The sequence below is a fragment of the Antechinus flavipes genome, chromosome 4, assembly GCF_016432865.1.
Source record: "Antechinus flavipes isolate AdamAnt ecotype Samford, QLD, Australia chromosome 4, AdamAnt_v2, whole genome shotgun sequence".
Classification (NCBI taxonomy): Eukaryota; Metazoa; Chordata; class Mammalia; order Dasyuromorphia; family Dasyuridae; genus Antechinus; species Antechinus flavipes.
Window position 1 is genome coordinate 450,085,992 of NC_067401.1, and position 27,777 is coordinate 450,113,768.

The window sequence follows — 27,777 nt, forward strand, 5'->3', positions numbered from 1 at the left end:
TTGCCTGTGGCTTTCAAACATACAATTGTAAAATGATCAAATCAAAGCAAATACTTGCAGTAAATTTTCAAATGTGAAACTTTGGAAATGTAGTTTTTGATATTCATCCAACAGGCTGGTGAGCTGCTGTTCAAACTGAAACTAGCAAGTCAAATGAATACTTGGCACTTGAATATTAACATTAGATTTTGCCATGACATTTAAAAAAAACCGCCTTTCCATCCACATGATTTTTCCTGTTATTAACATTCACAGGAACCAACGTTCTAAGAGATCCTCATTCTTGAAATGGATCAGTGGGGCGAAGTCTCATCACTGCCCAGCGGACTTAAAAGCAGCCACCAACAATCTGGTCAGTCTAAGCTGAGATGGACGACGAAGGCCCTCCCACATTAACTCCTCCTCCCTGAGAAAAGGCAGTGACCTGAAGAGTCTGAATGCGGGAACCGTGTAACCAGAGTCACCAGAGCAGATACTCCTTCGTGCAATTCCTTTAAGGGGGATTCCCTTCAGGAATGATTCAGGATTCCTGCCACATTTACCCAATGGGGGAACAACTCAGCATGGGGAGTGGGCCCCACAAAAGACTGATGGGCTCAACCCCAGAAAAAGATGAAAATGGCTTAAGGGACACACCGTTGCTCTGCTATCCAGGAGGCCGCGGAGAGCCAGAGAAGCTGGCGGAGGGGAAGTCCTGGAGTACTTTGTTTTATGAGTTTCTCTCCCTGGGAAGCAGGAGGAAACTCCCAGGTCTCCCGACCAGCGGCCACCGAGCCACGTGCTTCGAGAGCTCCAGGGAAGGGCCGACCGCCAGCTCCAGAATCAGCACCGGGACGCCACTCCCGCTGTCCCCTGAGACGGAGCAGGGTCCCTCTCCCTTCCCACTACGGGGCCTGTACCCCCCACGTCTCCGCGTGCTGGCAGCGCGCGCCCATTCCTCCCGCTGACCCTGGTGAGCTCCTGTCCCGCACAACCTGGGCCGTTGTGAGTGAGGGTTTCTCCCACATGAGCCTCGGTCTGCTTGTGCCGACAGCTGTGCCGACAGCTCTCCCTCCGCTGCCCGACCGAGTGGGTGACGGCCCCCGGGCAGAGTTGGGGGGGGCAGCTCAGCAGGCTGCCTGGCGGCGAGTGCTTAAAAATGTCGTCATCAACGCGAAGAGCCCCCCGCAAACAGACCACGCAGGTCCCTTCCAAGCTAAGTCTCCTCACCTGGCTTCTAAAATGCCCCTAACTTCCAAGGGAGAGTTCTTTTTGCTCTGCCTCCCACGCTCTAGTGGCGAAGCTCTTTCTTTACTTGGAGAATCTGAATTCGGTCCTCCCGAAGGAGCCCCAGCGGGCAGGGACTTGGCGCCAGGAAGGACGTGCCCCTGGACAATCCTTCACCTGTTCCTGCCTCGGTTTCCCACATCTCCCAGCCTGGGAGGCTCCTTTCGGAGCCTGGGGTCCCACCTGACCTCGTGCTGTCCCCCCTCTCCTCCCGCGTCCATCTAAACAAGTCCTCCGGCCACGGGGCGTCGCCGCAAACCCCTTCCAAGCCAGGAAGAGGCCGCCTTCGTCCTGGGCGCCCCGGTTTGCCTGCCCCAGTCGCCCCTCGAGGCCCCTCCGTGAGCCCCGTCAGTCCCCGGGAGTCGGGAGACCAGGGGTCAGCCCTGACTGAGACACCAGGGGCGGGCCTGAAGCACCAGCTCCCCGAGCCAGCATTTGGTCAAACCTGGGCCCAAGGCCCCTGTGACGGGCGAGTGGCCTCCGCCTCTGCCCCCGCCGGAGGCCCGCGGACCTTCCCCCACGCTCGTCCAGCTGCGGACACGGCTCCCGGAGGCACAGGGACGTGGTTTCCTGGTCTCGGCCAGACGGCCTCCCTCGGGAGGTCCCAAGGCTGGCTGCGTTCCAGCCTCATGACTTTCCTGGCCAGAGAGGCCGTGGAGGCAGAAGGAGCCCTTCCTGGAGCACCCCGGGCCCGTATGGTCTCCCTCTTCCTCACTGTCCCAAGAGCTTCCAGAGGGAGGGAAAGGAAACCCGACCTGGCTCGGCTCAGAGGCTGGACACCTTCCTTCATCCTCAGGTCTGGGAGGGAAGCTCAGGCCAGGGGGTGACCTTCTCGAATGGCTCACGCTTCAACAGTCCCATCAGGTTTCCCCACAATGTCGGGGGTGCCCATCTTAAAGGCACAGGGCTTTGGGGAGGGGTCTTAATTTATCTGAACCTGAAAACACACAAGATCAGAACTAGAGCCCAGGTCCAGATCTCCCAATTTCATAGGCAAGGAACCCAGGAGACCCTTTGTAACTCAGGGCTGGAAGAGCCTAAGAGCGCGACCCCCCGTTTGGGAGAGGAGGAAACCCCGACCCTCGGTCCCTCTGATCCTAGAGAACAACTCTCCTTGCCCTCCCCCTTCTCTTTTCCCAAGCTCACTTATTTTTTGCTTTATTCTAAGGGTTCTTAATGATGGGCTTTAAGTCCAATCCAGCAAACAATAAGTCCTCGTCTTTTTCTACGGGCAAGGAAACAACAAGGAAAGGTGACCTCCCGTCCCCCATCTATCGGGATGTTAACGACGATGGGAGTTAGAATTTTGTGAGTGGACATGAGAGAGGGGAGGACAGAACAAAGTCCTCCCTCCTAGCCAGAGGCAATCTGAGAAGGCTTCATAGAGGCGGTGACTGAGACCTGAATGCCGCCAGGGCAGTTTGTTCCAATCACTCCATGCACAAGACAAGATGAGGGATGAGAGGGTCAGAGGTTAAGTTCAGCTAGAGCATCATTTTACAGATGAGGACCTCGAGGCTCGCTGAGGGCGACTGCCCACACAAGCATTAAATGGCAAAGCAGGGATTCGCACCCAGCACCCATCGAATTCTCACCCTCATGCACAAAAACCAGGCTGCACAGTCAGGCTGGAAGGGAGCGGGGGCTTGGGACAGAGCGTTCTCATTCCCCCCAGACACAGCAATGGGGGCTCCTTCCGGCCTCCGCCAGGGCTTGGGGACGGGCCGACCCGGCCGGTCACGAAGGACGAGGGGAGGACCCGAAGCGTCCGTCACGCTCCGCACCGCGCCCCACAGAGAAGTCCCTGGCGGCCGCCCTTCCCTGCCCACACAAACAGGACGAGACTAAGGAAAGCCCGAGGAGAGCTCTGGGTTAGAACAGGAACGGAAGCCCAAACAGGGCCGTGTCGGAGAAGGATCGGGAAAAGAGGCTCAGGAGAGAGCCGCAGACCCTGGACACACTGCTCACGGTTTTTGAAAGACAAACTCAAGACGGGGCTTTCAAAGCTATTCTGCTTGTTTGTGGCTCCCTCGCATCTTCTCTTTGTGCGCTGGAGAGCTTCCATGGCCCGCTTTCCTTCTGGGGCACAGAAATGGGCCCGGCTTCTCCCCCCCAAAAACCATCCTCTGTAACAAATGGGCCAATGCCCCAGGCGCTCAGCCTGCCCGCAGCCCCTCCCGCTCCGCATTTTCTGCCCTCTGAAATCATGGGCGCCCATTCACTTAATCGTCTGATTATGGGCTGCCTCTTAGGGTTTCAGTGGACAGCTCCTCCCTGGCGTTACTTCTGGGCTCGGGGCGGCCCCCCATCCCTGGCGATAGCCGGGAAGAGGAGCAGCTCGCGGCCCATGGCCAAGCCCGACTCTGAGTGCCACGCCCACGCCGAGCCCCCATCCCGTGGCCGCCCCAGCCTCCTCCGCTCCCCTCCCAGTGACGATGTGACTGCCACGGCCAGCCTCTCTGGGCCGCCCAGGTGCATCCCCAGACCCAAGTTACGCCCCCACTTCCCCACCCCAAGGCCCAAGTCCAGTCTCCTACGGACCTGCTCGGCTCGCTTTGCTAATTCTCGCTGGATTTTCCTCTTTTCTAACAGGTCTTGCTCCATCCTGCGCTTTCTTTCTTCTTCAGTTCTCTTCCTTTGCTCCTCTTGCCTTTGTTTTTCCATTTCTGCAAATTTGCCCTTAACAGTTCCTAGGGACAGAAGATAATTTTTTAAAAGTCGTGCATTTTGCAACAATTTTATTTTACTATTCGGTCCCCAACCGATTCTTTTGATGGCTCCCTTACCTGTTAGCTTTGGGACATAAGCCTTTTCTACCTTAGATGTCTCCTCTTCCTCGTCAGAAGCGAGCATTTCCTTCATCTAGACAAGTGAAGACATTTCATTGGAAAGAGCATCTCCAAACAAAGACACAACACGAACGAATTCTGTTACTACACATGAGACAAAAATTAGCTTACAAATTAAGCACATTGCATCATGTGCATTTCCACAAGAAATAATGTTTTAAAACACAAACAATCTCAGAAACAAACAAGCAGCAAATCCAGCCACCTCCTGCTTTCTCCTGTTCCACTCTCTCTCTCTAAGAAATTGTTCTTTTCTTCTTTGCTTCTCGTCTCTAGATCTTCTCTGGGTTCTCTCTTCCCTCGCTTTCTGCATGGCTTCAAATTTATCCTTGACATCGCCCTTGCCAAGTTTGGGTACATAGGTTTTGGGGACAGGTTTAGATGAGGAAAGCAGAATCTTTGTTAGATGAAGAGAAAGAAAAGAAAAGTTTTTAAAAGATGGAAAGAAATTAAGAACAGACTAGATTAGATTGAATGTAAGAAAAACGTATTAAAACAGAAAATATGTATGCATCTGGGAAGCTCAGTTTCCTCCAGCAAAAACTGATTTTGTGTCTTGTAAAGATCAGATGGAAAAGGAAAATGGAAACACAATAACTAAAGCTAAATTCTCAGAGAATAAGATCCAATACGAAGCTTTGTGTGAGTTCTATGACAAAGGGGAGCAATGCAGGCAAAGCCACTAAAAAACCAGGAAGGACGGGACTCGGCTTCTTTCCCAAAGTGCCTCCACATTTCATTTCCTGGTTGACACCGCTGGTCTCCGCACGTTAGAAGTACGATTGATTTAACTCATCCACAACCTTCTGGGGCAGGGGACTTTGACCCAGGACCCATCAACCCCTTGTCTATGGAGAGATTTGGGAGACTCCATCCATGTTTTGTGGTTCTCAAATAGTTCGATAACTGAATTTCAGAAAAATGGGTTTCCTTTGTAATCTTATACTTTCCCTTTTTAATTTCCTTCCAAAACATTATTCTAAGGATCTATATATAGGCTTCCCCATACTACCAGAGGGTCCATGGCACAAGAGCCTGAGAACCTTTGCCCTGAGCATTCTCCCCCACACTCGCTTCCAGAGAAGTAGTGATTCGCTTAGAATTGTATTTATTCACCTGAATTTCAAGGCTTGTGTATGGACACAAGAAAATAAATCGGACATTCAAGTCGCGAATGTGTTTTAGAGTCTCCTAACTTGGGGGGTTTTCATTTTCTGTGCCGGGGGCTACACCCCTTCCCACTCAGCTTTCCCACAGCCACGGCCAGCGGCCGGAAGGACGTACAGCTGTGGCCGCCAAGAGGAAGAGCCGCCACGTGGGAGTGGAGTGGCCAGTTCTGGAGCAAAACCCGGAGTCAGCCTGGTCAGCTCGACTTGTGCTCCAGAACGGACAACTTGGCTTTATTCTGCATTTAGCCCCAAATACAGCCGGTCCCCTGAAACCAACCGTTTCTGAAGTGGGTTGAGCCTGTGTGGGGGTTCTGAGGGCACCTTCAGAAGTTCTGGCCCTCCCACGCAAGCTGATGTCGCCAACAGAGCGATCATCACTAAGGCCCCAGTTCTAGGACGGGGCTATGGGAGGGCTCAGCCCTAGGTGGCCAAGCTGCTCATTAGGAATCTCCTCTCGCTCAGGCTTGGTCTCATTGGGCCAATCCATGAAGCCTTTGCAGGCTGGCGAGACCTCGAGGACAAAGGGCCGCACACCAGCTGCGAATGCATCGCAAGAGCAGACACTTGGGAAGAGCCCAGGACTAGGGCTGCCCCGCTCACAGACCCTCCCTCCCTCCTCCTTGAGCCTGAGACTTACCTCGGCCTTTTGGGAAATGTCATTCATGTTTGCTGGAGGCGGCTCTGGCAACAATTACGAAGAGTGCAGAGAACGTGGCACCTGGAAGAATGTTTCCTGGTTAGTATCTCCATGAGGACGGATCGATGCACGCGGTCCTTCGATCGAAGGCAAAGGGGACTGTTCCCCAGGTGAGCGGCCTCTTCCCCCCTGCACAAGCAGGGGCGCCTCTGAGTCACTACAGAGGGAGCTCCAAGGACTCTGTGGCCCAACCTGTCTCAGTATGACCCCCCTTCATCCAAGCCCGACTTCAGGACCTCCAGGGATGGAGAGCTCGGCTCTTGTCCACATCCGGCGGGAAGTCTGTGGCTTTTCCCTGGGAGAGAGCAGGAAAAGTTCACTCCTTCCCCACAACAGCCCTTGAAACCCCGAATCGTTAGTAGGATCCCTGAGAGGGGAAGACCCGTAGACGCTCTGCCGCTCCTCCTGCCCTGGAACAAGAGCTAAGCACGGGCAGCCGGTCCCAGCCAGGCCCCTCCTGCCCAGTTCCAGGTGGGCCAGTGCCCTGCCTGTCCTCCTCTGGCCCAGTAACCGACCCCCCGCCCTCCCCAAACGGAGCCCAGGAAGCGGCGCTCTGGGGGCCTCCGTCCTCCTGGCCGCGGAACACCCAGGCCCTGGCTCTCTCATCCCTTCTACCATGGGAACCTAAAGGCAACTTAGTTACTCCCATCGATTTCCATCCTAGGTCCGACCCAGCCTTTCCAAGCAGCCCCTTTGGATGGTAACCCTTTGGCGTCTTTTTGCTTTGGTTCTCTGAACACGGGGCACAGGGGAGCAGACTGGAGGGTCAGGGTGCGGACCTCCATTCTCCCCCAGGATTCTCCCTTCCCAGGCCCATGGCCTCTGCTCTCCTGCCAAGTGTTGGGGGTGAGGCTCCACAGGCGGCAGTTGGGGATTACATCTGAGCGCCTCGAGAAAAGCCCGGAGAAAACCCCGCGTCCTTGAGTTCTCCCAGGTACAGGGAGGCTCGTGAGACAACGCGGCTCACAGACATCTCACGCCGGTGCCCAGGGAGCCGAGTGGGTGGGGAGCAGGGCCTGGATCCAAATGATCCTGCCTGCAAGCGGTGCACAAGGCAAAATTGCCCAGAGCACTGAGAGAGCCCCTAAAAATGGGAGTGCGCCAACCGCCTTGTGACTCTGGGCAGTCTTCACCTCTGTTTCCTCATCTGTAAAATGGGACAATAATAGCATCTACTCAAAGGGTCGTAGTGAGGACTGTGAGAAAAAATGTTTGTAAAGGGTTTAGGGCAGCTCCTGGCACATAGTAGGTGCTTAATGTGTGCCTGTTCCCTTCCCCCACTACATCTGACTTCAAAATGGAAATGACTGTTTCTTTTTCCTCCACTGGACTCTCCCACGGGGATGAGATTGATCGCCCCTGACTGGTGACTGGGCAGGAAGAGAGCACTGGGCTTCCCGCCCCCTTTGAGACCCTCTTGTTCTTAGTTCTCCATTAGTTAAGAGCAGCACAGACTCACAATGGCCCATAGGAGTAGTTGAAAACATAGGCTTTCCTGACCCTTCTCCCCTGAGGGGATCGGCTCCTTCTCTGCAGGATGGCCGAGATCAGTGTGAGTGACCCGGTCACCTAAGGGGTAGGTCTCTGGGAGGACTTGAACCCGGCTCTTCCTTGCTCCTCCGGCTTGGAACTGGCCCGTGTGTGGGCTCCCATCTGGGCACTATCTCACCCTGTGCCTCTCACTACTTAACAACAATAACAAATTAAAGGTAACCCTTCAGCCGGGTGCAGAGTTTCGGGTCCTCACTGGTTTTGGAGCTGCCTGAGGTCAGGAGCCCCTTCAGCATCACTCCCTGCCCCCAGACCTGCCTTTGCCCTTTACTCTCCAGATGATCAAGGAGAAGTCACCTCTCTCTGGGCCTGTTTTCTCATCAGTAAGAAAAAAGGGCCCCAGTCATGTCGGGAGTCCTGCTCTCCCCGAGTTCTTCATGGCCCGGCGGGACCACGGCAGCGTTAGCCAACCGCCCCCTTGGGGAGAGCTGTTTGCCGCTGCCCTTTCGTCCTGCCTCTGGCCTTCCAAGGGCATGGTGGGCTCCCAAGCCAGCTTCAGTCCCTCATCTGGCCGGCTCCCAGTGCCCGACCAGAAGCAGCTCATTGGCCAGGGAGCCGCTCCTCCGCGCCGACACTTAACGAGGTCTCTCGCTTTCCACAGCCCTCCACCATTGGCTTTTCCCATCTCTTACCATCTTCCGGGGCCCATTTTAGGCTTCCCTTGAAATGACTGTTCGCCCAGGGCAAGGTTACTGCGTGATCGCTGGCCGGCCCCACAGAACCAAACCAGGCAGTGACGAGGCGAGCTTCAGCCTTCAGGGCTGGAGACCCGGGTCCCGGCTCCAGCCCAGGCCGGCCATGTGGCCCCTCAGCTGTGGTGGGGGAGGGTGTCCAGCCCACCCGCTCCCCCAGGGATGTTGTGAGAAAAATGCTTTGTGAAGCGAACAATGGGGCGCAGCGGGGGCTGCTGTTGGGAGAACCTGCCCTTCTGAAGCTGATTGGTGGGAACCCAGGTTCCACGGCTAAGCGTCCTCTGTGGCCAGGGGCTCCCGACCAAACCCTTTGGCTGAAAGTCGCCCCTTCTCCCCCGCTGCCCTGGCCTTGGACCAGGAGCGTTCTGCTTCCATTTGTTTAAAGGATGCTTTCCAAATAGCTCTGGGGACTGAGCCTGCTTTCAACGGCCCCCCCGAGCTTGAAAATATGCCACAGCAGGGCCCGAGGCTGGGTGAGGTCGAGCCCCCCGATGGCCGTCACGGGGACTTCAGAGAAATTACTCGGTCAGGGGAACGTTAACGAGACTTTTCAAAGTCTGACAAGCAGAGAGATGCTTGATGGCGAAGAAGGAACCTGTCACAAACAGTCCTGGGGAATGCCTCGGCCCCCAAAGCTGGGGAACAGCACCTCAACCCCCAAAGCTGGGGAACAATGCCTTGACCCAAAGCTGGGGAACAGCGTCTCGGCCCCCAAAGCTGGGGAACAGCACTTCAACACCCAAAGCTGGGGAACAACTCCCCCACCCAAAGTGCTTCCTTCACTTCAAACGTAAAACATCTCAAAAGGAGAGCTTGAATTGTTTGTGGTCAAGATGGACGGCGTCCTTTAACTAGCGGGAAGGAAGCTCTTCAAAATGAAGCTTCCTTCTTTGAGTCAATGAGTATTTCAGTAGCACCTGTGTGCCAGGCACTGCGCTGAGCCCGGAGGCTACAGAGGAAGGCCGGAGTGTGCGTCCCTGTGTCTTAGGGGAGAGAAAACTTGCAAGCGACTGCGTAGAAACTAGATACATGAGGCACATTCTCAGAGAGAGGGAGGGAAGGGAAGAAGGGAAGGAAGGAAGGGAGGAAGAGAAGGAGGGAAGGGAGAGAACAGGGAAGGAAGGAGGGAGGGAAGAAGGGAGGGAGGGAACAAGGAAGGAAGGAAAGAAGGAAGGAAGGCAGGGAAGGAGGGAAGGAGGGAGGGAGGAAGGAAGGAAGGGAAGGAGGAAGAGAGGGAGAGAAGGGAGAGAACAGGGAAGGAAGGAGGGAGGAAGAGAGGGAGAGAAGGGAGAGAACAGGGAAGGAAGGAGGGAGGGAGGGAAGAAGAAAAGGAAGGAAGGAAGCAAGAAAGGAAGGAAGGAGGGAGGGAGGGAGGGAGGAAAAGAAGGAAGGAAGGAAGGAAGCAAGAAAGGAAGGGAGGGAGGGAGGGAGGAAGGAAGGGAGGAAGGAAGGAAGGAAGAGAACAGGGAAGGAGGGAGGGAGGGAGGAAGAAAAGGAAGGAAGGAAGCAAGAAAGGAAGGAAGGAGGGAGGGAGGGAGGAAGAGAAGGAAGGAAGGAAGGAAGCAAGAAAGGAAAGGAGGGAGGGAGGGAGGAAGGAAGGGAGGAAGGAAGGAAGGAAGGAGGGAGAAAGGAATGTAGGGAGGGAGGGAGGAAGAAAGGAAGCAAGAAAGGAAGGGAGGGAGGGAGGGAGGAAGGAAGGAAGGAAGAAAGAAGGAAGGAGGGAGGAAGGAATGGAGGGAGGGAGGAAGAAAAGAAGAAATGGAAGGAGGGAGGGAGGGAGGAAGGAAGGAAGGAAGGAATGGAGGGAGGGAGGAAAGGAGGAAGGGAGGGAGGAAGGAAGAGAGGAAGAGAAGGGGGGGGAGGGGAAGAAGTTCTTTTTCTCGTGTGTTCTTTCTCTTCATAGTCTCCTAACAGGAGCAATCCACACTTGTCTCTGCTGCAGATTCCTGGGAGCCGGCGGGGAGCGGGCCCAATGCTTGGCCCAGGCCCCGGCCTATGGTGGGCACTTAATGCGCTGGTGCTGACTTGGAATCAGGGACCTGCTTCAGACCCTCACGGCCCGAGAGGTAGCACTCGGGCTTGTTTCGAGGCGGAGCCCGCCTTCCTTTCCGGCCGTGGCCCCGGGGCCGGGCCTGGCAGCTCCCGCTTGCTGACCCGGGCGGCCGGGGCCCCACCTTGGAGCAGGACGGGGGGCTCCTCCTGCAGCCCCCGCCTCCCTGCCAGCCGGGATCTGGGTTAGACGCCTGTTCCTTGAGGGAAGCGAAGAATTCTGGCAGCTACTAAGCGCTGGGCTCTGGGCTAACCCCTGGGCAGACCCGGCCTGGCCCACTTCCGTTCTGCCGGCTTGGAGGCCGACGGCCCGTGGTGGAAGTGAGGGCCAGGGGGAATGGGGGGGGGGCACCGCTTGGGTGGCTGCTGGGGAAGTGGAGGCTCTACAGGGAGCCTTCCCTTGGCAAGCAGGAATAGAGAATCCTTTCTCTGGAGGACGGAGTGAGCATGAGCTGGGGGCCGGGGACAGAGCAGGGGAGAAGACCCCAGATGTGAGGGGCTGGGGGGCGGTCTGGGGGAAAGGCCACAGGGCAGAGGGCCCCCTGGGCCACTCAAGGAGAGAGTCCGAGGCTGCCCAGGTCAAAGACAGCGGGGGTACAGCTCAGCCCCCATGTTTGCCACGTCGATCGGCAGGGATACTCCCATCGTGCCTTGTGCCTCTGACTGGCACCAGACGTCTCACCTCCCTTTTCCCAACTCTTTTGCCCCAGAAATCCTTCACTTTCCCTCATCCCCATTGCCTTGTCCCACTCTTCAGTCCTCCTCCCCCACATCCCCTCTGCCTCATATGGGACCAGGGTCTTCCTAATGCTCCCTCACACTCAGGGGGTCTGGGGGCTTTCCCTGCGGTCCCCCCGTCCCCAGCCTCCGGCCTGGCCTGTATGGGAGGCTCCCTCACACTCAGGGAGTCCAGGGGCTCTCCTGCTACTTGAAGACTCTCCCCTGCAGAGCTTCCTCCCACCTCCTGCCTTTGTCCCTCCCCCTTGTGGGTCACCTTCCTGCACAAGGAGCCTCCCCCGCTCCTCCCCCAAAGTCCTCCCCACGTGGTGCCCACGGACCCCCCCCCCAGGCCTTTGTGCTGGCCGCGTTGGGCCTGTGCTTGGGGGCGGGCGGACTCTCCCTTTCTGCAATCCTCCTTCCCTCCGGCCAACTGTCTCTTGGCCCTTAAGCCAGGGCCGCGCCTCGATGCAGCTCCCAGAGTCCCAGACTGTCCGTCCATCACCCTCGGTCTCCCCACAAAGTTCACCTTTTCCGGCCGTGCTTCCCACGGGGCCTTCCTGGGCCACTTCTTGCCCGAGTCCCTGCTGCCCATCCTGCGCCTCCCCGGCTCCTCAGACTGCAGGGGTCCGCGACGCGTAACCGCGGGCGTTAACGAGGGCGGGTTTTGTGGGAGAAACGTTGGGGTTTTAACGCCGCCGCTTCCCAGAAGCGCTCCCACCTCTCCCCCCCCCCAGGTCTGTGCCCAATTCCCAGCCCCGGGCCTGTCTAAGACAGCCCGACTGAGGCCCTGGTTCGGTCCCTCCTGCTGCCCGTGCAGCCTGTCGGTGCTCCCCGTGGGGACTGTCTGGGCCGGTCCCCGGGAGGTCCGGGCGGAGACGCTCCCTGTCACCCTCCATGATGATGGCGACCCCCTTGGCGACCCCCGACTCTGGTTTAGGGCCCTCCCAGTTCCGAGAGGATCCATGAAAAGCTTGTTTCCTGACACACGCCGGGAAGACGCCTCGAGAACTTGCGCTGCCGTTTTGACCTTCTCGCTACCTCTCGTTTTCTCATTTTCCCCATTTCCTTCCTCCACGACTCGGGCCCTTCCGACAAAGGTTTACGAGAAAGGGAAGGCGGCGGCCAGCAAAAGCGAGCGGCGACGCATCGAGGGCGGCTGACGAAAGCTGGGAGAAGGAGCCTTCGCTTGTCTCCAGGCCGGGCTGGTTCGCCTGAAACCGCTCGTGTCCAGAAAGAGCCGGTTCTTTTCTCCTGCTCCACCTGGGCGCCCGCCGTGAGCACACAGACGGCGATCACCACTGAACCTAGCGTCCAGCGCTTGGTACAAAATGTTGGACAATTTTCTTCACCCAGTGACTAGGGCTGGAAAGGCTAGAGACAGTCTTAGAGACCGGGGTGCAGAACTTCTCAACGTGCGATCCGCGACCATGTTTGTTTGCTCTATTTCAATAACTCGTTCGATGTAATGGTCTCTTTTGTATTGATTCTGAGGAGGGGGACAAAGGGATCGGGGCCCAAAAAGAGGGACGGCGTCGCTCTCTCCCAAAGGCTTGCCCAGCACCACAGGGCCAGAGTTGCCCACCTGGGACCCAAAATGTGCCCCTCGCCTTCCCCCTCTGGCCTCTCACACAGACTAACCAAAATAGTCCCATCGATATTGGCAAAAATGGTGGTCCCAGTGGGACAAAAACTCTGGTCCGACACAACTGGCGCGTCCTCACAGGCACCGTCTGAACATTTAGCCCAAGGCCCGATTTTGCCCCATTATATCTGAGATAGGGAATGATCATGAGGCCGGGAGGGTGATCACTGGCCCAAACAGGAGATAAACAGGGGAGTCAAAGGGAAGCGACCTCCAGGCCAGGGGGCCAGGGGCTGTGCTGAAGGCCGGGGACGCACAGGCAAAAGCGAGACCAGTTGGTGCTGCTGGGCTTCCGTCTTCAAACAGGGAGGGCGTCCGTGGGGGGAAAGAAGCCGCGTTCCGAGCGGATGGGGGAGGGGGAGCGGCTGGGGCGCCGGGAAAGGAAGGGGGAGCTTGGAGCTCTCCAGGGAAGGTCCCCTCAGGGAGCAAGGCTGGAGGCCGGCAGATCCACCCCTGCCCTAGTCCAGAGCCGCACCCGAACACGGAGGCTCCAGGGATGTGAGGGCAAGAGACAAGGATGGCTTCCGGGTGGTGATGGCCCCTCTGCACGCAGGGGGCACCCCGAGTTCAAGGTGATCAGCAGGTGAGTGGTGACTGAGGAGGGGGCTGGGAGAGAAGGGAAGGAGCTGAGCCCTTGGGGGGGAGGGGGGAGGAGATCGCCCAGTGAAAACCATGAGAGAAGAGTTGAGCGCATGGCCCAGAGGAGAAGCCAGTGAGAGCTGGTCAGAAGGGAAGGAGGGAGCCGGGAGCAAAGCAGGGGTCCTGAAAATCCAGAGAGGGGACAGGGCACCCCTTGCTGCCCAGGGCTGCTGGGACGACAAGGACAATGAGGACTGAGAAAAGGCCTCTGGGAAAGGACGTGGGGGGGAGATTTCTCTCCCAATGGCTTCCCTTGTCACGAGGTTCTCCTCTGAGAGGGGACTGGGGGTGTGGAAGATTTGGGGAGGGATGGGAAGGTCAAGAACCATGGTGCAAACTGGGAAAGTGAATTCGGACCCAGCTGAGATGTCACCTAAATGGATGACAACTGGGGGATTTTCTCCATCTTCTTGCAATGTCATGTGAGCAGAAGCAGGGGCAGTAGCTGGAGGGCATCATTCCGGGAAGAGGTTGGGGAGAGCAAGATTTTTGGTAGGAAAGGGAAACAAGGGATTCAAGAAAAGGCGTAAAGCTGAACTTTCACCCTGGGGTCAAGATGGGGAAGGCAGGAAAGTGAGGTCGGTCCAGGAGTCACGGTCCGGGGAGAACTGAGGGGCAGGGAGAGTGGCCAGTGCCCAGGGTTGCGGGGGCAGCAGACCACGGCCGAGGACTCTGAGAGTTCCCGGGCAGGGAAGGTGGGCATTTAGAGGCGGAGAAATCAGTGACGGAGACTCAGTTAGTGGAGTAGCGAGAAAGTGAGGATGCTCGAGGGAGTATCAGTATGGAGATCGAAGGCCCCTTCTAACAGAGCCCAGGAAACGGGAAGGAGAGAGCAGTGAGCCCAGCCCTGAACTCGCGGAGGAAGGAGCAAGAGTGTCCTGGACACCGCGAGAGAACAGCATCTAGAACCTGGTTTGAATGAACCTTGGATGGAGAGCCTGGAAGGAGGGTTCCAGCTCCCCAGAATGTGAGTCAAGGGTTCTGGAAGCGGGAGAGAGCAAGAAAGGAGAAGACGGAGGATGAAAGTTAGCTATGGAGCAGGCATGGCAGGGAGCGCCCCATCTGCTGCCCCTTTTCTTCCAGGAGCTGCCCAGCACTCGTTAACTAGCTTCCTGCTTATGCTTAATGGAGCATTTGGATCCCCCCAGCTCCCACTTTTTACCTGATACCAGGGGCTTTGTTGGTGAGTCACCGAGGGACACTCCAGTTCTGAGTAATCTGTCACAGGGCAGGAGACTTCTAGACTGACGTCATCTTGGAGTTATGGAGCTCAATCCTCTCCTCCCACTAAGCGGGTATCGAGCCTCACCTTAAACTTGGGGCTCCGACCCTATTTTTCTTCCTCTCCTGTCCCCATTCTGCTCACACGCAGCCCTAACCTGGATACCTGGGGGGGAGGGGGCCTCGGGGAGTGAGAGAATGCCTGCTCCCCTCCCCATGCGGACATTGTCTCACTGATGCTAAAGCTGGATGTACCAGCGTGACACACATTCTGACAAAGACGGGGCTTCGAGATCAGAAGGTGGGCTGTTGGCTGGGTTTTTAATAGCACAGGTTCCATTTTAATGTGAGCAGGGAAAAGAGAGGTTTCATTTTCTTTTGGAATTAAAGCAATTTCAAAGCCCGGGGTGAGGGCGGGGGGCCTTCTGTGCTTTGAAACAGAATGACCCCAAGTTCCCGGAGCTGAAAGGAAGCCCAGCAGCCCTTCAGTCCTACCCGTCTTCCCAATGAGGTCACTGAGCCTTTCGCTGACAATGGCCAGAAAGCTCTCCCAACAAAGGATACAGAAGCAGCTATGGCAAAGGCGACGGCGGGCGTCCAATCCCGCCCAAGATACTTCATTAACTGTGTGACTCTGGTCTAATTAATTTCAGTCTGCCTCAGTTTCTTCAAGAACTGTACAATGAGGGTCCCAACAGTACCTCCTTCCAGGGTTGTAGTGAGGAGCAAAAGAGGCATGATTTGTAAAACTCAGAGGCGCATAGTAGTGACCTTTTTAATATCTGACTAAATGGCCACTCCACGAGGCCTTGAGACGCGCATTTTGGAAGATTGTTTTGTTTTGTTTTGAAGGTGCACAGATTGTTGCTACCTAAGACAGACAAGCATTGGCTTTTCTGAAATGAGTTCTTCAAACCCATCAACCAGAATATCCATTCTTAAAAATGGGGGTGCTCGGAAGTCTCAGGGTGACTCATCAAATTCCAAGAAAGAATCCAAGCTCATTCAAAGGTGAGGGTTCATTTTCTTCCAACACTCCCCGCCCCCAACCTCCTCCGATTCCTCGGGTCTCGCATTTAAGGCAACAATTCCTCTACCAACCCTTGAAAATCCAAGCAGTTGATTCTCACCATCCTTTATTCTGTGGTTATTCACGATAATAATAGTCGGCATTTATACAGGGCTTTAAGAGAGACAGGAGCAAAGGTTAGTCCAGCGCCCCTCCTCCTCCCTCCCCCACTAGGGCAGGGCGGATGAGTGAGAGTCAGCCAATGCTAGCCCCTGGCCAGGGAGGCTATCATGTTCTTCTCCAGGCACTTCCCAGGGTCCCTCATGCAATGAAACTAAATATGAGACTATTTTTCCAACGATGGCCAGAAAGCTTTCCCAACATCCATACAGAAGCAGTTGGTGGCTCCGGCAACACCTTCGGGAGAAGTTTGAGAATGTGGCTAGAATGTGAGGTCTCCCCCCGCATCCTGCTAGCTTCCTCCCTAGACCCAAGACCCTGGGCCAGTGAAGTCCTAAAATCAAGGGTTTGAGCCACTTTTCCAGCCCCGTCTACCAAGTTACAGCCAGTTCCAACCTGTCTTTGGCCTTGGCCAGGAAACCAGAGAGCGCTGGCTTCTGGCAATAAATTAGCCTGTGAATAAGCCATTGCAGGTGGTCTGCCCAGGCGGACAGTGACTAAGGAAACATCCATGTGAATGGTTATTGAAGCTGCTCCCGAGCCTGCTTACCCAGGAAGAAGGGGCCAAGTCCCTTTGCCCACTTGGTTAAACTAGGTCAGCCCCGAGTTCAAAAGCAACGGCCAATGACGGAGCCCCCATGTGTCGCATGCCTGGCCGCTGAGTTTCCTGAGCCCCCCTTCGCTGCCCCTGCCTTCCCCGAGGCCAGCGGTGGTCCATGACATCTCCCCACTATTTTTGCTCCTGTGAGTCTAGAATTCCCTGCCTTGACATTAAAGAGTCCTCAGCAAATATAAAGCGAAGATGGGTTCAGGTAAACGCTGGGTCTGGAGGAAGAGGAACTGGGTTCCAAACCTGCAATCTCTGGGCCACCCCTTCCTCATCGAGTATAATAAAACAAAATGATCCTAATGATATAGTTCTATGCCACCTACTATGTGCCCTGGGGGGAAAGTGCTCCCATTTCCAAGTGAGGAAGAGAGGCCGACAGAGGTTAAGGGACTTGCCCAACTGGGGGATCGGTTTCCTTACTCCCTCCACCCTGAGAGAAGGCTCTGGAAGAAGTCCCCCCTCCCTTTTTGTGTTGGGTCCCGATGTGGGGACTTCAGAGATTCCTGCTCCCGTCTGTCCTCCCCACCTAGAACCAACTCATTTATAAAGAAAAAATGGGGGGTCCACGACCAGCAAGTTAAGCATCTGAGGTTGGACGGGAGTAGAGCGCCCCGGTCTCGGTCCTCGGCAGCCCGAGCCCCATCCCCCTTCGGGGCTTCTCTCCACGCGCGCCCCGCTCCCGGCAGCTCTGGCAAGATGGGAAGTTGGTCTCAAGGCCGGCAGTCGGGCCAGTCCTTCGATGGGGTTCGCCTCCCTCCCCCACCCCCACAGGGGCAGAAGCCCAGGATGGGGACGCTGCGGACGGAGGAGCGCCGCGGTCCGCGCCTGCCCCTCGCTCCCCAGGGGCCGCCCGGCAGGACCCTTCCTCCAGACGCCGGGCGGAGGCCACCGTCTGGCCCGCTGGGCTGCGCGAACCAGGCGGGCCCATCCGGAGGTCGGGAGCGGGCTGCGCTCCCACAGGGCGATCGCTCTGGGTCCCGCCAGCGCCCCTTGGCCCCCCACCCCCCCGGGTCCGAGCCCGAGCGCAAGCTGGAACCGAGGCCGGGAGCGCGAGGCTGGGGAGTTCGTGCGCAAGAAACCGAAAGCCGAGGAGCGGGCGGGGGACGCTGCGCCGGGACCCCCACGCGGCCAGGGGGTGGGGGAGGGACACGTCCCGGGGCACTGCCGCGCTCCCCCCAGCGGCCCCAAGAGCTCTTACCTCGGCCCGGCCCCGCGCCCCCTGCGCGCGTCCTTCCGTCTGGATCCCAAGGCCAGAAAGTGGGGGCCCCCGGGCTGCTGCCGCTGCTGCTGCTGCCGCCGCTGCCGCCGCCGCCGCCGCCGTGCCTCCCCCCCGCCCCCCGCCCCCCCAGCCGCCGCCGCCGCGTCTCGAGCTGCAAGTTTCCATAAAAGTCCCGGTGCGCGGCCGGCCCGCATTCCAGGCGGGCCCAGGGCCGGCCCTGCAGCTGTTCCAAGGCACGCGGCCGCCGCTGTCCGGGCTCCCCAGCCGCCCCGCCCCCAGCGGGGGGGAGGGGGGCTGGGACCCAGCCCCGGCCGCGCTCACCGCCCCGGAGCTCACTGAGGGATCCTGCTCCCGGCCCGGCGGGGGTTGGGGGGGACGGTCACACTCAGCGGGGGAGCCCCCGGCTCCCCCAAGTCCGGAGAGCAGTAACCTAGTTAGACCGAAGCGGATGAGCCGGGATCCATCCTGTGCGGCTGCGGGGGCGGGCCGGGATGACCGACTTTGCAAGGAGGACAGGCGGGGTGGGGGGGGGGGGCTCGCGAATTTCCTGGCTGGTCCCCCCCCCCCCCGGGAAATGGAGAGCGGGGTCCGCACGGACGTACTTGAGCTGGGTCCCCAGGGGCCAAGCTAACGGTCTGGGAGCCCCGGCTTCCCGGGATGGAGGATGAAGATGGTGTCGCCCCCCCCCCCCAGCCAGGTGTCTAAGAGACTCCGTAAAACCTGCTCCCAAAGCGCTGACTGGGGGGAGGAGGGAGAAGAAGCCCCCCCCTTTCTCCTCCCCTCCCCCATCTCTGCTCCTTAGTCCGGACTTCAGGCACTCACTGGGCTGAGCGCTCTGTTCGTCCAAACACATTGCCTTTGGCCGGTAAAACAGGGGGGAGGGGGAGTCGCGGGGTCCCGCTGAGTCCTGGCATTCTGCTGCGGCCTCGGGACCCTTCTCAGAATCACCTTTGGGGCCCATAAAATACTCAGCATGGCCAAGGGAACCCCCTCTGGGGAAGATCCAGCTGCCAGCTTTTCATGGGAGTTCAAGGACCCCTGAATGAGCCGGGTCCCGGCTGAAGAGCCCCCAAACTAACCTCTGAAGTCCTCTCTTCTAGTCCAGCCATCGGTGGACCTGGAGCAGGGAGAGCCCTTCAAAGTCCTCCAATCCCCCACATTTTCCAGCTCTCTCCCTACCGTGGCTAAAGCTAAGGAAACCCGGTCTTTCCCACTGCCCCTGCCTTCCCCTGGAGCCAGACCAGCCCGATATGCACAGGACCCACCTGGGGTCTGGACATCCAGCAGCCCAGTCAGCCAAGAAGCATTTGCCCAGTGCCCACCGTGTGTCAGACACCGGGACAAGTGCTGGGGACCCAGAAAGGGCCCTCGGGAAGCTCACAATCTCAGGGCAGTCAGTGCAAACGGAGAGGAAATGGGAAGGCCCAGAATTAAGGGAAAGGCTTTCGGGAAAAGCTGGGGCTTTGGCTGCACTGGAAGAAGGCCCAGAGGAGTGTTAGGAGAACAGGAAGGCCAGTGGTCTGGGGGCAGCCGGACAGAATGGCCAGTCTCCATCCTGGAACTGCTGGGAGGCCAGGGTTCCCACTGAAGGTGGCGGGTCGGACTGGAGGCATAAGGAGGCGAGACAAGCAGGAGGGCATCCAACACCAAGGGTTAGGGTTAGACTTAGGGTTAGTGTTGGGGCTAGGGCTGGGGTTCAAGTTAGAGTCCAGAGGCATTTAGGGTTAGGGTTAGGGTTAGGGTTAGAGCGAATTTAGGGTTAAGTTTAGGGTTAGGGTTAGGGTTTGGGTTAGATTTAGGCTTAAGTTTGGGGTTATGGTTCAATTTAATGTTAGGGTTGTGGTTATGGTTAGGTTTAGTGTTAGAGTTAGGGTTAGGTTTAGGATTATAGTTTGGTTTAATGTTAGATTTAGGATTAGGGTTACGGTTGGGTTTAGGGTTATTTTTTGGTTTAATTTAGATTTAAGTTTAGGGTTAGGGTCAGGATTTAGGGTTAGGGTTTGGGTTAGGTTTAGGGTTATTTTTAGGGTTAGGGTCAGGATTGGCATTTAGGGTTAGTGTTAGGTTCAGGATTTAGGGTTAGTATTAGGGTTAGGGTCAGGATTTAGGATTAGGGTTTGGGTTAGGGTTATTTAAGGGTTAGAGTAAGGATCAGCATTAGGTTTAGGTTTCGGCAGGGCACCTTTGTTTGAACCTGGGATCAGTTTGGCAAGTAGGTATGACACTTAGAAACTTCAGCTTTCAGAAAATCATCTTTGGAGCTGAAGGGAGGACAGAGCCCAACCCCGGCAGCTACTGTAAGTTCAGGTGTGAGGGGATGAGAGCTTGAGAGAGATCGGGAGAGATGGGACCTGGGAGAGATGCTGTCCAGGTGACAATGACAGGCCCAGGCCCCATGTTGTCTCCGGATGATGAAGGACAGGGGTCTGAAATCTTCTCTAAGCTGGAAATTTGAATGACTCGGAGTCAGGGCTGTGGGGTACTTTTAGGGGAAAAGTGAGAGAATCATGTATCTGGGAGAATGATGGGATTGTTTCAAAGGCCACCGAGAGGTCAAGGAGAATCCCAGCGGAATGAGCACCCAACTTTGGAAAGCATTCTAATGGAGTGATGAGGTTTTCTGTTGGTAAGAAGAGAGGGAGACTAGAGAAACCGGAGTTCAGCTAAACGGGCAGCAGGGACATGGGATAGTGGTCAGCTAGGGTGGAAGGGTCAGGGAAGGCTTGACAGGACCAAGTTTGTAACTGGGATGAAACCAACTGGAGAGAGGGATAGGGGAAGCCAGACACGGAGGGGGGCAGTTTTTGGAGATGGGATCCCATGAGGAGTAAGGGTCTCTTTTCATGTGAGATGGTGGAGGTGGAGAGAAGATGGTGGCCCATGGGACAGAGACCAGGGATTCAAGAGACGGTACACCGAGGGACGGCAGAGACACATGCTCCGAGAGGAGGCCGTGGGCGGCTGCGGGCCAGAGTTCTTCCAAGCCAGAGTTTGCATTTTATTTCTTTGGTCGTTATCTGCATTAGGTCTTCACTGAAGAAAACGTTGGACTTACACGCGCACACACACACGCGCACACACACACACACACACGACAGAGACAGACAGAGACAGAGAGAGACAGAAAGGAGAGACAGACAGAGAGGAGAGAGAGGAGAAATCCCCCCTGGAGATTCGGGACTTTTTCACTGTTTCGTTTCTAAAGAAGTAAAGCCACATGGAAGTCCCTTCTGGCCCTGCCTTCTCATCCTAGGACTTGGCGCAGAGCTGGGGCCACCATCACACTAACAGGACCCAGAGCCCTCCACCTGCTCAGCAGCAGAGTCCAAGCTTCTTTTAATAGCAGCAGACCCTTCACTTCCCAGTTGGAGATAAGCTTCTAAAATAAGCGCCCACGGGAGGAAGGGGCCCCACTGGGGCTGCTGCGATTCACAGGCGCCTGTGCTGCTTCTGGTGGGAGGGAGGGGCGGCCGAGGCCCCCAGATCTCCCCCCTAAGAGAGGTGGGAAAGCAAGTGAAGAGTGAAGAGTGTCACTTGGCTAGTGTCACTGACACTACTCAGGGGAGATTCCATGGGGGGGGGGACTCCTAGGACTTTAGTCCCCAAAGGTCAAACATCTTATCGCTGGGAAGCCCCAATGTGGATGGACTTAATTTAACACCATTTATAAAAATTTAGGTACATAAACAAGTCACTTTTCACTGCCATGAAAACCTTGGCCAAATTGTTTGAATCCAGGGGTCCTGGCCTCCCAGAACCCCACGCAGCGTCCCCCTCCCCTTCTCCAGTCTTTCTACCAAAATCCCAGACGCCAACCTAAGACCCCTGACCTAAGAGTTCCTGTGCAATCCGTGAAAAGAAATCCAAATAGTTCCAGAAAATGATTCCAAGTACAGCAGGAGCCGTGGAGGACGACTTTCAAAGTTTGTTTTCCAACAGAAGCGCAGTTTACTTGCCAGCTGAGGGTTAGGGCCTTTTGGGAGAGCCCCCTTCTTCCAAAGGACCCTAGGTGCTTTGCTGAGGGGTTCCAGCTGCTGCTTGTTGCAATGTGCTGACCACGAACAAGTCATGAAAGATGGAAGGCCTCTGGGCTCTGGACTTGCTGGGAGGGAGGGGAGGGGAGAGGGGAGGAGGAAGTCCGAGTCTGCCCTGCCCCCTCCTCTTACAGTGTGCCCACTGCTGCTGCACCTGTGTGGTCTCTCCCCCTCACCTACCCACGACGCTAAACTTTCTGAACTTCCCCCTTCTAAGTGCCCCGTGTGACAGTGTTTGTTAACAGAGACAAGCTGCGACATAAGGGGTACCATCAGTCTTTTATTTGGCAGTAACAAACACCTTCCCAGCTCTTCCAGGGAGGGGTGGGGAGGGAGAGCGGGCGCCGTTTCCGTCAGTTCTATTCAGTGGCATTTCATTGTTATATGGTCCTACTGTATGCGTAGGCAAGAAAAAGGCCCGCCTCCTGGCACTGGCTGCCTCAGCTACTACACCAAAGGGCCACTTGATCCCGGTCGTCAGGACAGACAGACATCATCACCGACGGATGCACTCGTCGCCGGTCCCACCCTAGTCGGAGCAGAGCCCAACGAGCCCCTTTTCCGCATCCTGCCAGTCCTGACTCCGAGGCCCACCCCGGGACGCACTCCTGCTACTCGTAGGGAATCCTGGCCCGAGGCCAGAGGGGTGCATGCAAACCTTGGCTTCGGAGCGTGAAAGGCTGGGGAGAAGTCGCGAGTCTCTTTGGCATTCCTACTTCCTAAGCCTGAAGAGCCGCCGGGGCCTCGGGAGTCGAACGCAGGCTATTCGCCCGGGGAAGTTTGCTGGTTGAGTTTTAGATGTATTCCCTTCTTTCCTTCTTTGATAACAAACGTAACGTGCAAAATGTTATCCTCCAAGAAGGAAAGGACTGGCCTTTCAAGTCAGTGGGGGATACATGTGGCTAGCCATGGTGGGGAATGGAGAGGCAGCCTGGGAAACCACCTCAACACTGACTTCTTCCATTTTTAAAAACTGAAGAAAAAAAGAAAAGCCATTGTCGGGGCCAGAATGCTCCCGAAAGAACCTCCGAGGACCCCCAAACCAGTGTCTGATGGAGATCACGTGTGGTTTCTCTGCATTCGACACCAAAAAAACGAGTTCCGAAGATGGGCTTTTACCCCACGGAGATTTGAGATCGGGCTACTAACAGCTGCTCTTCTAACATTTTAAAAGGCCTTCTTTGTCTCTAGAATCCAGTTTTAAGGCAAATGGACACTTATACTCTTGACCCTCGAGCTCCTCTGCTCTCGTAAACATCCTTTTTCAGAAAGCTGGCCCTTCCCAACATCAGGCCGAGAGCGCTCTCTTCCTAAAGGAGAGCGCTGTTTCACACGGAAATCCCTGAAATTCTATTTGGTCGCTATCATCCCTTGAATCGAAGGCCACACAGAAAACCTCGGGTGGGAAAGGCAGCTGGCGGGCTGACCAACTTCCTTTCACAGCAACCGCACCGAAACGTGGAAGGGAATCATTCGACTGCTTGCATAACAATCCAAATCCTTGCATATAATTGTACTTTTTTGGAGCAAAAATTCAAAAAGGGAGAAAACATAGTGAATATGCTTTCATTGAACATAAATATGTAGGTGCTGGCCGATAAAATCAACCTGAAATATTCTGGGGCAACATTAAATGGCACAGTCTTTTCAAAGGGATTTCAGACAAATCTTATCTGAAACATAAAAATAATATACAAATCCCTCCCCACCCCCCTGTTTGGTTTCTAAAATAGATGATAACAATAATCATCATTATGGAAATAAAATCACATTTCAAAGTGTTATTCATAAAGTATAACCCACTTCTGCCCCGGCATAAAAAACAATAAAACTCAAGTAAAACTTCATGGCACAGAGAATGGAGAGCTAGAACTGAGCGAAGCGGGCGTCTTGTCTGCCGGATGAACCCAGGCCAGTGCCAGCGTTCGCCATGTCCCGCCGTCCTGTTCCAGAAGCCATCTCCGTTATGTCAGCGCTCTGCCGTCTCACTCAAAAACCATGATTCTGATTTCCACGCTTCACGCTGACACCTCAATGAGGAGAAATCAGGCACTTTCATCTAAAATGCTGCTTTAAAACCACTCTAGGTCACCTAAGCAGAGACCACCTTATGGTGAACAAAAAAGAACTGGGGGGGGGGGGACAACGGAGCCCTCCTGGGGGGGGGCCTCCCACCCATCCCCCAGTACCGCTAAGTGAGCCGAAGAAGCAGCAAATGGGAGAAAGGGCAGGGTTTGTGCAGCCATCCTGAGGATCCTAAAGAGACCAAATCTCCTCGGACTGGAAATATTCACAGGTGAAAGTTGGAGGAAAAAAGCCACCATGAGAAAGAAATCTGCCAGAAGTCTGTCTTTTCCCTACAAGAACCCTACCAGAAGCCGTCCCGTGCCAGGGCGCGGGAGGTGTTCCCTGCATGGGATCATGCAATCCCACCAGCTTCTCAACCCGACACACCCGGGAGCTCATGAAGGGGTTGCCTGAACCCAAGAGAAAGGAGGAAGGGGGGGGGGGGGGCTTTGCCCTCTTGATTGTAACACACAGAATTGGGAGCAAACAGCCCGAGAAATCCCCTGGGGAGACCCCACAAGGGCCAAATCTCAGACATGAAGCCCATCAGCACTCGGGAGAAGCCACGGCCCCTCGGCGATTAGGACACACACAGCACATTGCTACCGCCTAACTGTGATTATTCCTACTTCCTGCATCACTCAACAGCAGATATGTACAGATGCCTTTTCAACAAAGTAAAATGCATGGTCACCAAGACCTGATGGATGATGGCGGGCCCCAAAGGGAAGCTGGGGGCCCCGGGACTGAAGCAGTGACCCGGCTGCCATGTGCCGTGGCAAGGCTTTGGAGAATGAGTCCTCTGAGGGCTCGACCAATTGCCTCCAAAGACCAAGGGCGGTCTTCACTCACAAGAGCAACCGTGAACGCACATTTCGGAGATGGGATGACAGCCCTCTCCCAGGCGTGTCCAGCCCCTGTGTCCATCCATCCATCATTCATCCCTCGAGATTCTACCCCGCGGCCCAGCCACATGCACGTCCCCCCTCACTGGACTCTGGCTTCCACCAGGCCGCTGGGCACAGTGTGGCTGTGGCTACTGACACAGCTGTTGGCGTGTCTCAGGGCATCGGTGCCCAGGTACGCCATCAGGAGCTCGGTGCGACGCATCAGCAGCTGCATCAGGTCCTCGGCCAGGGTCTCCATGCTGGAGTAGCGGACCTTCTCCAGGTCAAAGATGTCTTTGAGGAAGTAGAGGACTTGGTCCTGGCAGACAAAATAAATAAGGGGGTGTTTATGGGAGCGTCTGCATGGCCTCTGCCCCCGGCCTCCAGGAGTGACTGGGAATGGCAGAGAATGCAGCATGGAGGCAGAGACCCTTTGCGTCCCCTTGAGGCCAGCACAGAGGCCTATTTAAGCTAAAACTAAACTTCTGGGCCACAAATCCCATACTCGGCACATGTGCACAGTGAGACAGCAGCAGAGTCCGGGTGAAAAGCGCACTTGGGACCGTCTGGTGGCAGAAGGAAACGGCGACTGCATGCCACGTCGGGTCAGAAGGGCCGCCCTCCTGCCTCCTCTCCTCATTACTCTTTGGAACAGAACCAGACCCCAAGCTACAAAGTCCTGTCCTAAGCCCACACGGTCCAGTTCAAAAAGTAAACAGCTTTCTAGCACAGCAGGGAACAGGCAAAGCCATTCACCGTTATAAGCGAAAAGTTAAAACGCCGTTTGTGTGATCACCTCAAGTCCCAGAGAATCACTGTACTTTGCCAAGACTAGCTTGTACCAACGCCATGCTCTGCTACAGGCACACAGGGGTGTGGCCTGTCCAGGATCAGCAGGGTCCAGCCTCGGGGCACAGGGAAACAGAGGACTCAGAGGAGCCAGAGCCCCCCTCCCAGGGAGCTTCCCTTTTCCGCACATCGCCTTTGAGTAAAGCGCACATCATCGACTTATGATTTCATTTGGAACAAATGCGATTTTTAAAAAAGCTGCCCGTACCTTAAAGAAGTAACATAAATCATAGAGGGAGTTTCTCGGGCCCAAAAAGCCCCAGGCTAAGACAGGACTGACGTGCTCACAAATGGCGTAGAAGTGGGCAAAGAAGCCATCCGGAATCTGTTGGCAAAGGAAGGAGAGCCAAGTTAACAAGCCGGGTCTTGGAACCACCACTGAGTTTTTAGGAAGCATCTGCTAGGTGCCAGGCACCGAAAGACAAAAACAAAAGGAAGAAAAAAGGCACTCATTTGGAATGAACTTAAAAGTCAATGAAAACTGAATTCAAAAAGTCGGCTTATCAAGAGTGACCTAAATAATTGGAACAGTGTGTGAGTCCACCAAGAAAATGAAAATAAGACTACTACCTAAATTAATGGACTTATTGTCACACAGCCAAAGTACAAAGGATCAATTTAAAGATCTAAAAATTATAACAAAACTCATCTGCAAGACTAAAATTCAAGAATCTCACAGGAAATAATAAGAAAAAGTAGTTAGGAAGGGGGCCAAGCGGTAGCATATCTCAAACTGTAAACAAAGGAATAATGTGATCGGTAGAACCTGCAAGGCACATGACATCTCTAACAAGGCAGAGCACAAAGATGTCTGATAAACCAAAAATGCCAACCTCCTGGAAAAGGCCCATTACTGAACAAAAACCACGGGAAAACTGCAAGATAATCTGGCAGAAGTCGAGCTAACACCGCTATCTCACACCACATACTAAGCTAAGCTCCAAATGGACACAACTAAAATATAAAGTCACATCACGAATAAGTTCAAAGGGCAAAGAAGAAAACAGCTTGCTTTCCTTCCTTCCCTTCTTCCCTCCTCCCTCTTTCTTTCCCTCCTTCCTTCCTTCCTCCCTCCCTTCCTTCCTCCCTCCCTCTCTCTCTTCTTTCTGACCAAGCAAGAGACAACAAGCATCACAGAAGACACGAATGTTTAATGATAACGAGACCCATTCCCCAGTAGCTAAGTGACCCAGAGTCACAGACAGGCACAGGTGGTTCCGTTCCAAAGGAAGAAAACCAAACTACCAGCAACAATTTGAAAAAATAAAGTTCCAAATCCTGAACAGAGAAATGCACATTGAAACAGAAACTCAGTATTCCACTTTGATCAGATTGCCCAAGATGACAACAGGACAGACGGCTGCTGGAAGAGAGGGCCAGAGGCAGCAACGCCAGTGCATGGAAGGCAGTAACCCCCAAACTGTGACTGCCCTTTGACCCAGCAATCCTCCCACTGTACACAGAAGAGGAGAGGTCCACTGTACAAACAGCAGTTCTTTTTATTACTGCACAGGTCTGGAGACAAAAAGGATGTCTAGCAACAGGGGAGACGGCCAGGAATGTCGTCCAGTCCACCCTCTACTGTCTCTCCAAGGCCGTCCAAGACCAGCTTCATTGCTTCCATGATGCTCTCTCTTCAGCTCATCCTCTGCCATGTCCTTCTCTGCGTGCCTTTGATCTTCCCCGACATCAGGGTCTCTTCCAGTGAGTCCCATCTTCTCATTATGTGGCCAAAGTAGCTCGGCTTCTGCTTCAGAACGTGACCTTCCACTGAACAGCCTGAATTAACTCTAGTGTCGACTGATTTGATCTCCTTGCTGCCCAAGGGGCTCAGAAGTCTCCTCCAGCCCCACAATTCACAAGTGTCAATCCTACGGGGCTCAGTTCCTTCCAGCTGTCAAACCCAGACACTGGAAAAGCATAGTTCTGGCTATCCAGCCCTTTGCTGGCAAGGTGACGCCCCTGCTTTGGAATCTGCTGTGCAGGCAGGTCAGAGCTTTCCTTCCAAGGAGAGAGCCCTCACCATTTCACAGCGGTGGTCACCATCTGCGGGACTCTCGGGCCCAAGATATAAAGTCTGACACTGCTCCCATTCTCCCTGGATTTGCCAGGAAGTGACAGGTCCGGCTGCCAAGATCTCAGCCTTCTGTAATGTTAAGCTTCAAGCAGCTCTCTCTCTCTCTCTCATCAAGAGGTTTTTTAGTCCTTTCTCCCTCTCTGCCTCCTTTCCTCCTGCCCTTGTCTCTCTGTAAAGCTTCCTTGGGCTGCCATTTTGCTTTGGGATGTTTTTTTGTTGCTGCCGCCCATGTAACATTGCGAACCTGTCCAAAGTTTTTGGGATGCTCCGTCTACCAGGTCTGATCCCTTAAAACTAAGACATTCTCTTTCTTTTTGACCAGAGATGACATTAACCAAAAGAGAAAGAGA

General features: G+C 55.3%; 2 protein-coding genes across 9 annotated transcripts in view; both read right to left on the reverse strand.

Moving 5' to 3' along the window:
- The window catches only part of NEXN (nexilin F-actin binding protein), a 34,095-nt gene extending 16,485 nt beyond the window's left edge, over positions 1-17,610 (reverse strand). For 3 of the 7 annotated variants that reach the window (XM_051999360.1, XM_051999357.1, XM_051999359.1), the window contains exons 1-5: positions 17,493-17,610; positions 5,922-6,002; positions 4,321-4,512; positions 4,053-4,128; positions 3,808-3,956 (exon numbers count right to left, since the gene is read on the reverse strand). In XM_051999360.1, coding sequence (XP_051855320.1) covers positions 3,808-3,956; positions 4,053-4,128; positions 4,321-4,512; positions 5,922-5,948 — 444 coding nt within the window. In that variant the 5' untranslated portion in view covers positions 5,949-6,002; positions 17,493-17,610. Of the gene's footprint in view, positions 1-3,807; positions 3,957-4,052; positions 4,129-4,320; positions 4,513-5,921; positions 6,003-8,164; positions 8,280-17,492 lie in introns of those variants that run through there. The other 4 variants (XM_051999361.1, XM_051999364.1, XM_051999358.1 and 1 more) reach the window with 3 other exon arrangements.
- Positions 17,611-21,807: 4,197 nt separating this feature from the next.
- MIGA1 (mitoguardin 1) overlaps positions 21,808-27,777 on the reverse strand; it is a 33,178-nt gene continuing 27,208 nt past the window's right edge. For both annotated transcript variants that reach the window (XM_051999372.1, XM_051999373.1), the window contains exons 15-16: positions 25,559-25,675; positions 21,808-24,820 (exon numbers count right to left, since the gene is read on the reverse strand). In XM_051999372.1, coding sequence (XP_051855332.1) covers positions 24,602-24,820; positions 25,559-25,675 — 336 coding nt within the window. In that variant the 3' untranslated portion in view covers positions 21,808-24,601. The remainder of the gene's footprint in view (positions 24,821-25,558; positions 25,676-27,777) is intronic.